The 11,255-nt window shown below is 60.8% G+C and overlaps 6 protein-coding genes across 6 annotated transcripts in view; 4 read left to right on the forward strand and 2 right to left on the reverse strand.

Moving 5' to 3' along the window:
• Positions 1–947: 947 nt before the first annotated feature.
• SPRG_02473 (hypothetical protein) lies at positions 948–2,437 on the forward strand (the record flags this gene model as incomplete). The annotated part of the gene is made up of 1 exon (XM_012341049.1): positions 948–2,437. The coding sequence occupies one exon, from the start codon at positions 948–950 to the stop codon at positions 2,400–2,402; it is 1,455 nt and encodes a 484-aa protein (XP_012196439.1). The 3' UTR covers positions 2,403–2,437.
• Positions 2,438–2,729: 292 nt separating this feature from the next.
• Positions 2,730–3,316, forward strand: SPRG_02474 (hypothetical protein). Its single transcript, XM_012341050.1, has one exon. The coding sequence runs from the start codon at positions 2,745–2,747 to the stop codon at positions 3,249–3,251; it is 507 nt and encodes a 168-aa protein (XP_012196440.1). The 5' UTR covers positions 2,730–2,744; the 3' UTR covers positions 3,252–3,316.
• SPRG_02475 (hypothetical protein) lies at positions 3,294–3,924 on the reverse strand (the record flags this gene model as incomplete). Its single annotated transcript, XM_012341051.1, has 1 exon — positions 3,294–3,924. The coding sequence occupies one exon, from the start codon at positions 3,922–3,924 to the stop codon at positions 3,307–3,309; it is 618 nt and encodes a 205-aa protein (XP_012196441.1). The 3' UTR covers positions 3,294–3,306.
• A 68-nt stretch (positions 3,925–3,992) lies between these two features.
• On the forward strand, positions 3,993–5,136 carry SPRG_02476 (hypothetical protein). The gene is made up of 3 exons (XM_012341052.1): positions 3,993–4,852; positions 4,901–4,962; positions 5,010–5,136. Exons 1-3 carry the CDS (start codon positions 4,013–4,015, stop codon positions 5,119–5,121), a joined length of 1,014 nt encoding a protein of 337 aa, XP_012196442.1. The 5' UTR covers positions 3,993–4,012; the 3' UTR covers positions 5,122–5,136.
• Positions 5,137–5,219: 83 nt separating this feature from the next.
• SPRG_02477 (3-isopropylmalate dehydrogenase) lies at positions 5,220–6,563 on the reverse strand. Its single transcript, XM_012341053.1, has 5 exons — positions 6,268–6,563; positions 6,145–6,217; positions 5,885–6,093; positions 5,578–5,839; positions 5,220–5,528 (listed from the first exon to the last, which is right to left on the reverse strand). The coding sequence occupies exons 1-5, from the start codon at positions 6,532–6,534 to the stop codon at positions 5,242–5,244; spliced, it is 1,098 nt and encodes a 365-aa protein (XP_012196443.1). The 5' UTR covers positions 6,535–6,563; the 3' UTR covers positions 5,220–5,241.
• Positions 6,564–7,258: 695 nt separating this feature from the next.
• Positions 7,259–11,255, forward strand: part of SPRG_22107 (hypothetical protein) — a gene marked incomplete at both ends in the record, with an annotated part of 4,812 nt that continues 815 nt past the window's right edge. Inside the window, 2 exons of the mRNA XM_012341284.1 lie at positions 7,259–11,023; positions 11,073–11,195. Coding sequence (XP_012196674.1) covers positions 7,259–11,023; positions 11,073–11,195 — 3,888 coding nt within the window. The remainder of the gene's footprint in view (positions 11,024–11,072; positions 11,196–11,255) is intronic.

The raw sequence follows: 11,255 nt of genomic DNA on the forward strand, positions 1-11,255 counted from the left end.
ATCTTTGTTTTAAATGGAGAATGTGCATATTAATATTAGTTTTCGTGCCATTCCATACCAAAGAGCTGTTTGAGTTAAATTTCGTGCCATTCCATACCAATGCTCGCTCGACGTTTTCTTGGCAGTCATTTCTTAGCGGTGAAAAGGCAAACTGGCATTGCGCTCGTGCCACGTTGAAGCAAGTGGCGATCTTTGTTTTAAATGGGGAATGTGCATATTAATTTTAGGATTCGTGCCATTCCATACCAAAGAGATGTTTATTTAAATTTTTGTATTTAATTGACCCGTAAATTCCCCACAGTGCACATCGGACCCAGGCCCAAGGACCGACAATGTACCTGACTTGAACGACCTTTGTATAGTGACACTCTATTTAGCCTTGGAAATAGTATACTGCATAGTGACTTGCCATGTTGAAGTCGGTTTCACCAGGTTTTTTGTAGACGCCACGCTTCAACATCATCGTCTATTTGCGGCAAACACCTTGTTTAGGCATCTAAAGGTGGCACATGCCACATTGGCGACCGAGTTGGTTTGTAACGCTGTGTGTGAATACGATCTGACGTGGCAGCTTGGACGACGTGCGTCGAAGTGCGGCTAGCAGCATGGTGCAAACATCATACCGGTAGCATCCGCGATACGAGAGAGATTCATCGCAACGACTAGAAACGCATCGCAAGTACTCTTCGACTAACGCACATATTGCAGTATATATTACAGTGCACAAGTCGACTGAATTCGTGGCGGCGCGACACCCAACCACGTGGTGGCGATCGAAACGCGCGCGAAGTTAGTGTATCAGCTTGGCGCGAACGTGGCAGCTGGGCAACACAGCGGCTTGAAAGGCTGGTGTGAGACTGCAGTCTGTAGCCATCTGGGCGATGCCGATTGGCTGGGACCCATTCCAAGCACTTCATTTGGCACAATTCGTTCTCGACACCCTCAGCATGGCGTCCGAAGGCTCGACACTCCTAAGTCCACCCGCACCGTTCCAGTACGAGGATGGGATCCAGCCGCACGTCGTGCTCCCGTTGCACCGCGAATTCGGCGCCGTGAGTCTCCTCGCACTGCGTCTCTCGGTGCGCAGCCTGCCGCGGCACCTCGTCACGCTCATTACGGCGGCGGTGCTTGGGCATCTTGGCACGCGCGAGCTCGCCGCCGCCGCGCTGGCGCAGGCATGGATCGGTCTGCCGACGGCATTTATGACCGCGGCGATTGCCGTCGTGACAAAGCTATGCGCGCAGGCCAAGGGCGCGGGCTACGACGTGCTCCTCGGGACGTGGCTACAGACCTCGATCGTCTTCGCTCTCGTGAGCGCCATTCCCGTGATACTGTGGCACTACTTTGTCGGCGACATGATTGGCCTCTCGGTCGATGACGCGGCGACCGTGCGCCTCGGTCGCTCGTACGCCCGCGTGGCCAGCCTCGGTGTCGTGCCCGAGTACCTCTTTTGTGCACTCGCGGCCTTTTTTGACACGCACGGCGTCATTGTCCCCACTACTGTCGCGAGTTTTGCCGCAGTCGGCGTGCATCTTGTGGCGACGTTGCTGCTCGTGCCACGCTATGGAGTCGCCGGCGCGGCCATGGCCGGCGCCGTGAGCACTCTCTTTCGTCTCGCTGTCTTTGCCGCGTACACGCTGCTGTGGAAGCGGTACCACGCCAAGTTTTGGGGCGGCTGGTCGTGGGCCTGCATCGAGCCCGACTACTTTCTCACGTTTGCCGCACTCGCCGTGCCATCGGGCGCCGCTGCCGCCATGGACTATGTCCCGCTCACGCTCATGGGCACGCTCTCGGGCTACCTCGGATATCCCGTCGCCGCTGCGCAAGCGATCCTTCTCGGCCTTTTTGGGGTTATCTCGGCCGTCATCCACGGCGCCGCCGCCGCGACGCAAGCGCGCATGACACGGTACCTCGGGCAAGGCTGTGCACGCAGCGCCCGGCGTGTGCTCTCGCTGGGTACTGTCGTGGTCGGCGGCGCGACGCTGGTGCTACTCAGTGTTCTTCTGCCGTTGCAGACACTTATCATCTCGCTCTGGACGCGTGACGTGGCGGTGCAAGCGCTTTGCGCCGACGCCTCGGACGTGTTTGTGTTTGGCGTCGCGGCGACGCTGGCCCGCGCCTTGCTCGGCGGTGCCCTCATTGCGCTGGCCATGGGCGACGTCGTCGCGATCGTCTCGGTGCTCGGCCGCATCTGCGTGCTCATTCCGCTCTGTGTCTTTATGCCCATCTACCTTGCGTGGGACCTTCCCGGCTTTTGGTATGCGATTGGCTGTGCCGAGACCATCCAAGCCATCTTGCTTTGCGTCGCCATCGCTCGCCTCAACTGGCATCTCGCCGCGCAGCGCGTCCAGTACATCACCCCTCCATCGTCGTCTAGCATGCGCCGCATCGTGCTTGTCTAAGCCACCCCTGTTTCGATAACAACTCTTGCATGTCCTCGACTCGGTCTTGCTGCATGTCGTCGCGACAGTGTCGCATCATGGTTGTCGCCAGCCATCAACGCATGCCCACGCAAGGCTGTGGCGTGCAGCACCGAGGTGCTTCCTAACGCTGAATGTGGCAGCACCGGAAGCGAATGGCGTCGGTCGATCGATTCGGTGCGGCAAAGGTGGCCCGTCCATGCAGCGGTCGGCTTGTCCATGTGTTGCGATCTTTCAGTTGTCTTATCCGGATCCGGACTTGGCTTCTGGAAAAGACTGCGTTCGGTCGGTGGTGAGGTGGCGTCAGTATTCAAGTCAATTCCAATGACCCAAACGACCTTGTGGGCGCCCGTCAAGTGGGCGCAGCGCGCCGACTCGCTCTACGTGACGATCGACCTCCCGGACGTCAAGGACGAGAAGGTCATCTTGACCAACTCGAGCCTCAAGTTTACCGGCGTGAGCAACCAGCAGAAGTACGAGGTGACGCTGGACTTTATGCACGAAGTGGACACGGCCGCGAAGGAGTCCAAGTGGGCGACGACGGCGCGCAACGTGCACTTCTACATCCTTAAGAAGGACAAGGAGGCCGAGTTTTGGCCGCACCTCCTTAAGGACAAGGCGCTCGAGAAGACCAACGTCAAGGTCGACTGGAACAAGTACGTCGACGAGGACGACGCCGAAGACGACCAAGGCTTTGACATGAGCGCGCTCAGCGGCGGCGGTGGCTTTGACATCAACCAGATGATGGCCCAGCAGGGCGCCGGCATGATGCCCGACGGCATGGACGACGAGGACTCGGACGACGAAGACTTGCCCGACTTGGAAGAGTAAACGAGCCTTTTTGTACAGTGCTATATTCGCGTGTAAATTACACACTTGCATGTTGCTATCGCGCCATGGTAGACTCGTCGGTGGCATCGTCCTCGACCGCCACCTCGGCACATCGCGAGAGAAAGGCCTGCGCCGTGTTGGCCACAACCGTCTCGGTCGACTGAGCCGCGACCGCGACGATCGCATGGATGGATGCGTCCTTGCGCAGCGCCGCCTCGGGCACGACGTTGGGCGGTGCGTCGAGGAGGAAGAAGAGCGTCGTGAGACCTGACACGCGGGTGGCCCTGTCCTCGACTTGGATCGCGGCGGCGAGCAACGGCAGTGCATCGTTCTGCATGAGCAGCACCTGGAACCTGGGGTCGGCCGCCACGTTGCAGATTCCTTGCATCGCCAAGCGTGCAAACGACGTCGTCATCTCGGTTGCCTTGGGCGATTGCAGGGCCTCGTCCAGCACATCCACAAACAGGTCGAGGACGTTCAAGCGCAGCAGATGCATATAGTTGATCGGGTCGTAGCCAAAGTTGGCGAGGTGGGCCACGCACTGGAGCTTGGCGTCGGGGGTCGTTGCTGCATCAGTGCACTCGGCCACGAGCTGCGCGAGGTACCCCGGGCGGGCGAGCGACCCGTCCTTGGCGCTCTCTCTGGCCGCGAGCCGTGCACGGGACGAGAGCATGGCCTGATGCAAAATACTAATAGCCTAATTAGGACGCGGAATGGCCTAATGTCCTGGTGCATCCCAGACGCCACCATATTTTTGCAACATGCACGGGATCCGCAAGTCGGACGTGGCGCAGACGCCCGAGGAAGAGGCCGCGATGGTCGCGCTCGTCGCCAAGTACAAGGAGGTCTCGGCGCAAGTCATGGCCCTCAAGAATGCGCAGCAGTTTGACGCGGCGTCGCTGCAGCTGTCGGCGTACGTCGTGGCGCTCAACCCCGAATTTTGGATCGTGTGGGCGTTCCGGCGGGCGACGATCGAGCACTTGATCGCAAAGGATGCGAGCGCCAAGGTAGCGCTCGGCGAGGCCGAGTGCGCCTTGACGCAGGAGGCGCTCATGAAGAACCCGAAGAGCTACTCGGCGTGGTTCCAGCGCGAGTGGCTCGTCAAGAAGGGCATGGTCGACCTCACCAAGGAGCTGCAGCTCTGCGACCTCCTTCTCAACAAGGACGAGCGCAACTTTCACTGCTGGAACTACCGCCGGCTCGTGGCGCGTGTTGCCAAGACGCCGCTTGACGACGTGCTCGCGTTCACGATGACCAAGATTGAGCAGAACTTCAGCAACTACTCTGCCTTCCAGCAGCGCACGCTGGTGCTGCCGTCGCCGCTGCCGCTCGAAGTCGCGATGATGGAGATCGAGCTCGTCAAGCAAGCCGTCTTTACCGAGCCGGACGACCAAAGCAACTGGTTCTACTACCGGTGGGTCGTCGAGTCGCTCGTCTTGTCGCCGCCGCCGCCGTCCAACGTATGCGAGAACGACCCCGCGATCGACAACGAGTTTGACGACGACCATGGCATGCACATGACGCTGCACGAGCTTCTCCAGGAGCAAGTGAGCTGGATCGAAGAGCTCGTGGAGCTCGAGCCCGAGTCCAAAATGGCGCTCGTACGTTATCTCCAACTTGATCACCCATATGCACGAGTGTGGCTGTAGGTGACGCTGGCGTTTGTGCTCGAGAAGGAAGCGGTCGTCGAGCGTGCAGAGGATGCAGAGAGGTTCGTCGCCTTCTTGGATCCTTTGGCCTCTTATACTGGACACTTAGCGCTGCCGAGTCGATTGCCCGCTGCATCGACGTCTACCAAACGCTCCGAACCATTGACCCGGACCACGCGCTCTATTACAAAGACCGTCTTGGCCTCTTGGCGGCGGCATAGAGGCGCGATGGAGCGGATGTGCTACACGACCTGCTAGCGTCTGGCGTCTTCCACATCTCCTGTCTTTTGAGAAGTTGCGAGTATGCGATCAAGAGACCAGCACAAATAGGTTGTTACGCGTTAGTGAGGCGCTTGGAAGAGCGCGGTGATGCGTGCGACGATCGCATCGCCCATGGCCTTGGTGCCCACGGCGTGTGTCCGGTCTCGCGTCAAATCGCCAGTGCGGAGACCGCTTTCAAGCACGGCGTTGACCGCGGCCTCGATGAGCGCGGCCTCGGCCTCCATCTTGAACGAGTAGCGCAGCAGAAGCGCGCCTGAGAGGATCTGCGCAATCGGGTTCGCAATGCCCTTGCCGGCAATGTCGGGCGCCGACCCGCCAATGGGCTCAAAGAGGTGGATCTTGTCGCCTAGATATCGATGAGCGAAAAATGCAAGAAGATCGCAATAACTCAGTACCGAGGCTGGCCGACGGCATGAGGCCGAGGGACCCCGGCAGGACGGACGCCGCGTCCGAGAGGATGTCGCCAAACATGTTGCCCGTGACAATCACGTCAAACTGGGACGGGTTCTTGATGAGCTGCATGACGGCGTTGTCAATGTACATGTAGTCGACGGCCACGTCCGGGTACGCGGTCGCGATTTCCTTGGTGACCTTGCGCCAGAGACGACTGCAGTCGAGCACGTTGGCCTTGTCGACGACCGTGAGTCGCTTGGCGCGCTACCAGTGATATGAGCATCGACCAGCGGCGACTCGACGTTGTACGTGGCGCGCAGTCTCGAACGCAAAGGTGACGGGGACGCGAATTTCGTCTTCGGTGTAGATCATGACATCGCGCGCGACGCCGTTGGTCGTCGAGTGCTCGCCAAAGTAGATGCCCGAGACAAGCTCGCGCACGATGACCATGTCGACGCCGGCCTGCACGAGGCTCGGCTTGAGCGGCGAGAGGTCCGGCAGCATCGAGTAGATCTTGGCTATCGCATGCATGAGTGCCTGCTTGGTAGCATCCTAGTATGGATGCGTACCCGGGCGAATGTTGACGGCGAGGTTGAAGTTCTTGCGCAGGCCCAGGATACAGTTCTTCTCCGCATCCTTCCACTATATGACCCGTGAGCGCCCGCCTCGATGTGCTCGTATGGTCAATGTACCTTGGGGTCTTCTTGGGCATCCGTGGGCCCGCCAACAGAGCCAAAGAGCACGGCGTCGCAGGCCTTGACAAGGTCGATCGTTGCCTGCGGGAGGTGCGAGCCATGGGCTTCGTACGCAGCACCGCCACAGAGCGCGGTCGGGAACGCGAACTGGTGCTTGAAGAGGCCGCCGATGGTCTGGAGCACGCGGACGGCTTCGGCGCAGACCTCGGGGCCAATGCCATCGCCGGGCAGGACTGCGATCTGGTAGGTTTTCGTCGTCGACATGGCGGTGTAGCGAATTGGGAAATGATCCGCCATGGACCTTGCGATCTTCGAGCAATGCGCAATCAGTCGCCATCCGGATACGACGATTGCGCAAGTGGCGTCGTATCCGGCTACGCGTGGCAGCACCACAAGCGCTTTTTCGTGTCGTCCAGCGTGGCCGCGCCGTGTGGCAGCGATAATCGGAGCGAGGATGGCAACCTGCTCAAGGCGCCTTCGTGTGGGTTCAAACTCAGTAAGGGCGCCGACACAACACTGTTTCGTGTGCGGGGACTCACTCAAGCGTCATGTCTTGATGGCGGCTACCCTGGCGCGTGGCAGAGGAGTCGTCATGCCCGAGTAGCCGCTGCACGGACAGCAACATGGCCGCTCACGCATGCTCGGGCTAACGTACTTCAGGGTTGCGACTGGCCTGTACGAGGCCATGACGTACTTGGAACGCGGCAGTTGAGTCTCGGCCCTCGCTGCGGCGCTCCCACATACGTGCGACGTGCAGTCGACACTGCATAGACCAACAAGACAATACGACATATTGTCGCACATTTACAGGACATTGTTGTATCCATGGGCGCGCGAGCAATTGCAGGCGGAGTCCGAGCGGCCATGTACAGGGCGAACAACATCAGCTGCCAAGCGCGGTCAGCTTTGGCAGGATTATCCGGATGGTTTTGGTAATGTATCCGGACCATTACCATCTTCATCGCCGATACTTGAGGCGGCTGAGGCGATGGCGGACGCCCCGACGATCTCGGCGATCAAGGACCTCGACGACATCTTTGGCGAGTCCAGTGCGACCTCGAGAGCTCCATTAGACGCATCTTCGGTCGACCTGCTGCAGGGCGGCCTTGGGCCATCGACGGCGAGCGGCGCCACGTGGGACTCGGTGGCGCCAAGCGCCGCTGCGGCCGACGCCACGACTGGGCGGCTCTCGTGGGGCGACGATCTCGCCGATTTCATGTCGACGGGCAGCAGCCACGCGGCGCCGGTCGCGGCGCGCGAGAGCATGTGGGATGACTTTCTCGGTCTCTCGCAGCCAGGCCCGACCACTGTCGCGCCCGTGACGCACGACCTCAACTTCTCGGAGGACTTGCGCGAATTCTGGGTCCACTCGCCCCGCGCGCAGCCTCCAGCCACCGCGTCCTACGACTTTATCGCGCTCGACTCGCCGGCGCCGTCGGGGCCCGATCCGTTCGCAGCCGACGCTACCTCGCAAGGAATTCTCTTGCCTGGTACTATATCGTCGTTTCCGACAGAGCCCGAGCCGACGCGCTACGCACCGTCTGTCATGGCGCCGTCCTCCTTTGAGATCCCGTCGCCGGTCCACGACGAGCCGACGATGGCTGCAGCAGCCTTTGTCGGGTCCGACTCGCCTGCCGCCGCCAACGACGCGACCGAGCTCTCCTTTGCAACCCCAATCCCTTTGCATGACCACATGAACCGCGATGTCCAGGACGGTGTGCCTCACGACGAGACAGCCAACATCGGTGTCGAGACCTGCACACAGGACGGCAGCGCAGACAAGGACGGGTGCCAGAGTTTTGATGCGACGACCGTCGGCAGCGGGGCACATGACGACGAGAATGCCCCGCCGACGATCGGCGACGAAGTCGATGGCTTCCTCGAGGTCGACGCTGCAACACACGGTGACACCAACGTCGTCACAACAGTCCGTGCGCCTTGCGATGACAACGCTCTGTCATCGACGCCGGCCATCGGCGAGGATGTCTCTGGCTTCCTCGACGATGACGCTGAGACAGATGCTGTCCTGTATGCGTCGGCTGCCGACGTTGCAGTTGTCCAAGGCGTCGCTGCGGTGCCTCCGACGTCTCGGACCATGGCCGACCAAGACAGTACAGACGAGGACAATGACGATGATGATATTGTGAGCAAGGAGTCGACCGACGTCGTGTCCAGCGGTGGCACGGACGTTGTCGACGAGCACATCCAGCACGACCAAGCACCAGACGAAGTTGTGGCCCGCCACGACCCCGACGGTGCTGCACGACTTGAACCATCGTCGAGAGATGTGCCCACTGACGACAGTACCGACGGCCAGGTCCCAGAACCGACGTCAACCGTCGCCGTCGTCCTCGAGCTCGAGGAAATGCCCCCGCTGCGGTATGATGACGAGGCCATTCACGCGGGCCTCGTCGACAGCTTCGCAAACCAGTTTTCAATTGATGACGACGAGGAACCAGGAGACGTCGTCAACGATGCCGTCGTCGAAGCAGACGTCGTCGAAGGAGCAGGCGTCCTCGAAGAAGACGTCGTCGAAGGAGCAGGCGTCCTCGAAGAAGAAGGAGCAGGAGTCGTCGAAGAAGGAGAAGTCGTCGTCCATGACCTCGCCACTGCCTCGATCGACACTACCTCCACATATGCGACGTCCGTGGAGGACGCCATGTCCGCGGTGCCGACAGTGACGTCGGTCGACGCTTCAGAGCCGACAACGTCCATCGATGACGAGGCAAGTGTTTTCCAAACCGACGATGTCGGTGCGCTTCACTACAACGACAATGCGTCCAACTTTGCAACGGAAGACAGTCACTCGGTGTACCAGGACCTCGTGAGCCCCGTGTCGCAGGTCGTGTCCCACCTTGACGCGTACGACGACGTCGGGCTGTCGGACGACGACGGCTACGTGGCGTTTAGCGAACCGTCGTCGCCCGAGCGGGTAGCAGCCAACGACGTCTCGAGTCCGGCAGGCCATAGCGTTTTCTCGTTCATGAACCCTGCTGACAACGCTGCGCCCGAAGATGGCGACGACGTCTCCAACGTGGCCACAGAAGACAGTCGCTCCGTGTACCAAGATCTTGTGAGCCCATCCTCGGAGCAAGCGCTGAACGACCCGATGATGATGGAAGCGCCGTCACCGTCGGCGTCGACGGTCGAGTTTACCGTCACGAGCTCCGTGGACGACGACGACGAAGAGACGACGGCTGACTGGACAGCGTCCAATTCGGACCAAACGCTCTCGGTCGGTAGCCCCGCCGCCCACCACGAAGTCCTTGACGCGGCGTTTGCTGCATCGACGTCCGCCAGTACCTTCTCGTACGACGACGACGACCTTGGCGTGGAGAAGACGGTGACGAGCGACTGGGCAGCACCACCAGCGTCGACACTTGACACTGTACTCAATGCGGTGGATCTGGACGACGACGACGACGACGACACCACGCCCGACGTGGTTGCGGCGGGTGCAACCACCGACGCAGGTGAAGACGATACGATCATTGCCGAACCGATTGCACCGGCTGTCGACGAACCGACGGAGGTGCTAGAGGAGAGCCCAAGTAGCCCTGTGGAAGCAATAGTCGCGGACACGTCGTCGGGCGAGTGGGTCGACTCTTCGGCTGGTATCGACGCTAACTTCTCCGTTGCAGTTGACAACGACGACTCGGCTGCTGTCGACTACGACGACTCGACTACTGCCGAAGACGCGACATTGGTCCCGAACGACGTGTTCACAGCCAGCCCGTGGCAGAGTACCACGGCGACGGTGCAGGAAGAAGACACGGCAGTGTTCTCGATCAACGACGCGGCGTCATCGGCCGCGGCAACCCCGTGGCTCGAGCAAGTCGCACCGGTCAATGACACACCATCGAGTGCGAGCCATTCTTGGCTCTCGGCCAGCGCCAATGATGACGCCGCCTTTGGTACCGAGTCGACGACGACGGTCGCTGCCGACAACTCTTTTGCAGAAGACGACGACGTCGATGTGGCGTCGAATCCGTGGCTTCAAGAGACAGCTCGAGTGCCCGAAGAGAGAATCGAGCCGCGGCTTTCTGCTGCCGACAAGGATAGAGCCCCGCCCGACTCGGCGCCCGTCGACGCCAATCCGTGGTTGCAGTCCAGTCCCCCACCGGCGCAACCGACCAACCCATGGCTAACGGCCACCGCCACGAACGACGACGATGACGACGATGGGTTTGAGAACCCGTGGGCAACCGCACCCGCCGCGCCAGCCGCGTCACCTGTAGTAAGTAACCCGTGGTTCACCGCACCTGCCGCCGCAACACCGGTGTTCACCGCACCTGCGGCGACGGAGAGCAACCCGTGGCTACCCTCGGCGCCTGCTGTCCCGTCGTCTGCACCAGCCGACAGCAGCGCGCGGTCGTCACCCGCGCCGTCCGATTTGGGCAACACAACGCCGTGGACGGAGCGCGCCGCTGTCGTTCGCACGGTGGCCGCCAATGCGACGTCGTCGTGGCTCAGCGCAGGCTCCGCCAAGGTGCAGCAAGATACGCCGGTGGACGATGACTTTGGCGACTTTGTGGCTGTCGAGAAGGCGCCAGCCAATGAGTGGGCGACGTCAACGCCGGCCAATGACGGTGGCTGGGGGGTCCAGCCCTCGGCGTGGGCCGGCAACGACAACGACAACGACGACGATTTCGGCGACTTTGGCGAGCAAGCCGAGGACGATTTCGCGAGCTTTGAAGCGCCGGCAACAAGCGCAGGGTATGTCTCGGGCTTTGACTCGTTTGCGCCACCCGCCGTACGCTTCTACCTTCTACCTTTTGGACGTTGTTTAATGGGTGTGCTAGGCCACACCACCGGTGGTCACCGCCGACGCGCTGTTTATGGCGGCGTTTCCGGTACCGGCACCGACGACGACCGAGGCGCTTTCGATGCTCACGACCCAAGACGTGCTCGGCTCGATCGACTTTGTACGAACCTTGTTCTGTCCACGCATGTTCGTATCGCGCTCGGTGCTAGGAAAGCACGCA

The sequence above is a fragment of the Saprolegnia parasitica genome (assembly GCF_000151545.1).
Source record: "Saprolegnia parasitica CBS 223.65 unplaced genomic scaffold supercont2.6, whole genome shotgun sequence".
NCBI classification, from domain to species: Eukaryota; Oomycota; class Saprolegniomycetes; order Saprolegniales; family Saprolegniaceae; genus Saprolegnia; species Saprolegnia parasitica.

Bases quoted from the DNA above. Each gene is read 5' to 3' on its own strand.
- SPRG_02474 (XM_012341050.1), top strand. From the start codon at position 2,745: ATGACCCAAACGACCTTGTGGGCGCCCGTCAAGTGGGCGCAGCGCGCC.
- SPRG_02476 (XM_012341052.1), top strand. From the start codon at position 4,013: ATGCACGGGATCCGCAAGTCGGACGTGGCGCAGACGCCCGAGGAAGAG. The intron at 4,853-4,900 runs GTACGTTATCTC...GTGTGGCTGTAG, and splicing joins CCGAGTCCAAAATGGCGCTC to GTGACGCTGGCGTTTGTGCT. The intron at 4,963-5,009 runs GTTCGTCGCCTT...CTGGACACTTAG, and splicing joins CGTGCAGAGGATGCAGAGAG to CGCTGCCGAGTCGATTGCCC.
- SPRG_02477 (XM_012341053.1), bottom strand. From the start codon at position 6,534: ATGTCGACGACGAAAACCTACCAGATCGCAGTCCTGCCCGGCGATGGC. The intron at 5,840-5,884 runs GTACAACGTCGA...TATCACTGGTAG, and splicing joins CGTTCGAGACTGCGCGCCAC to CGCGCCAAGCGACTCACGGT. The intron at 5,529-5,577 runs GTACTGAGTTAT...ATCGATATCTAG, and splicing joins CATGCCGTCGGCCAGCCTCG to GCGACAAGATCCACCTCTTT.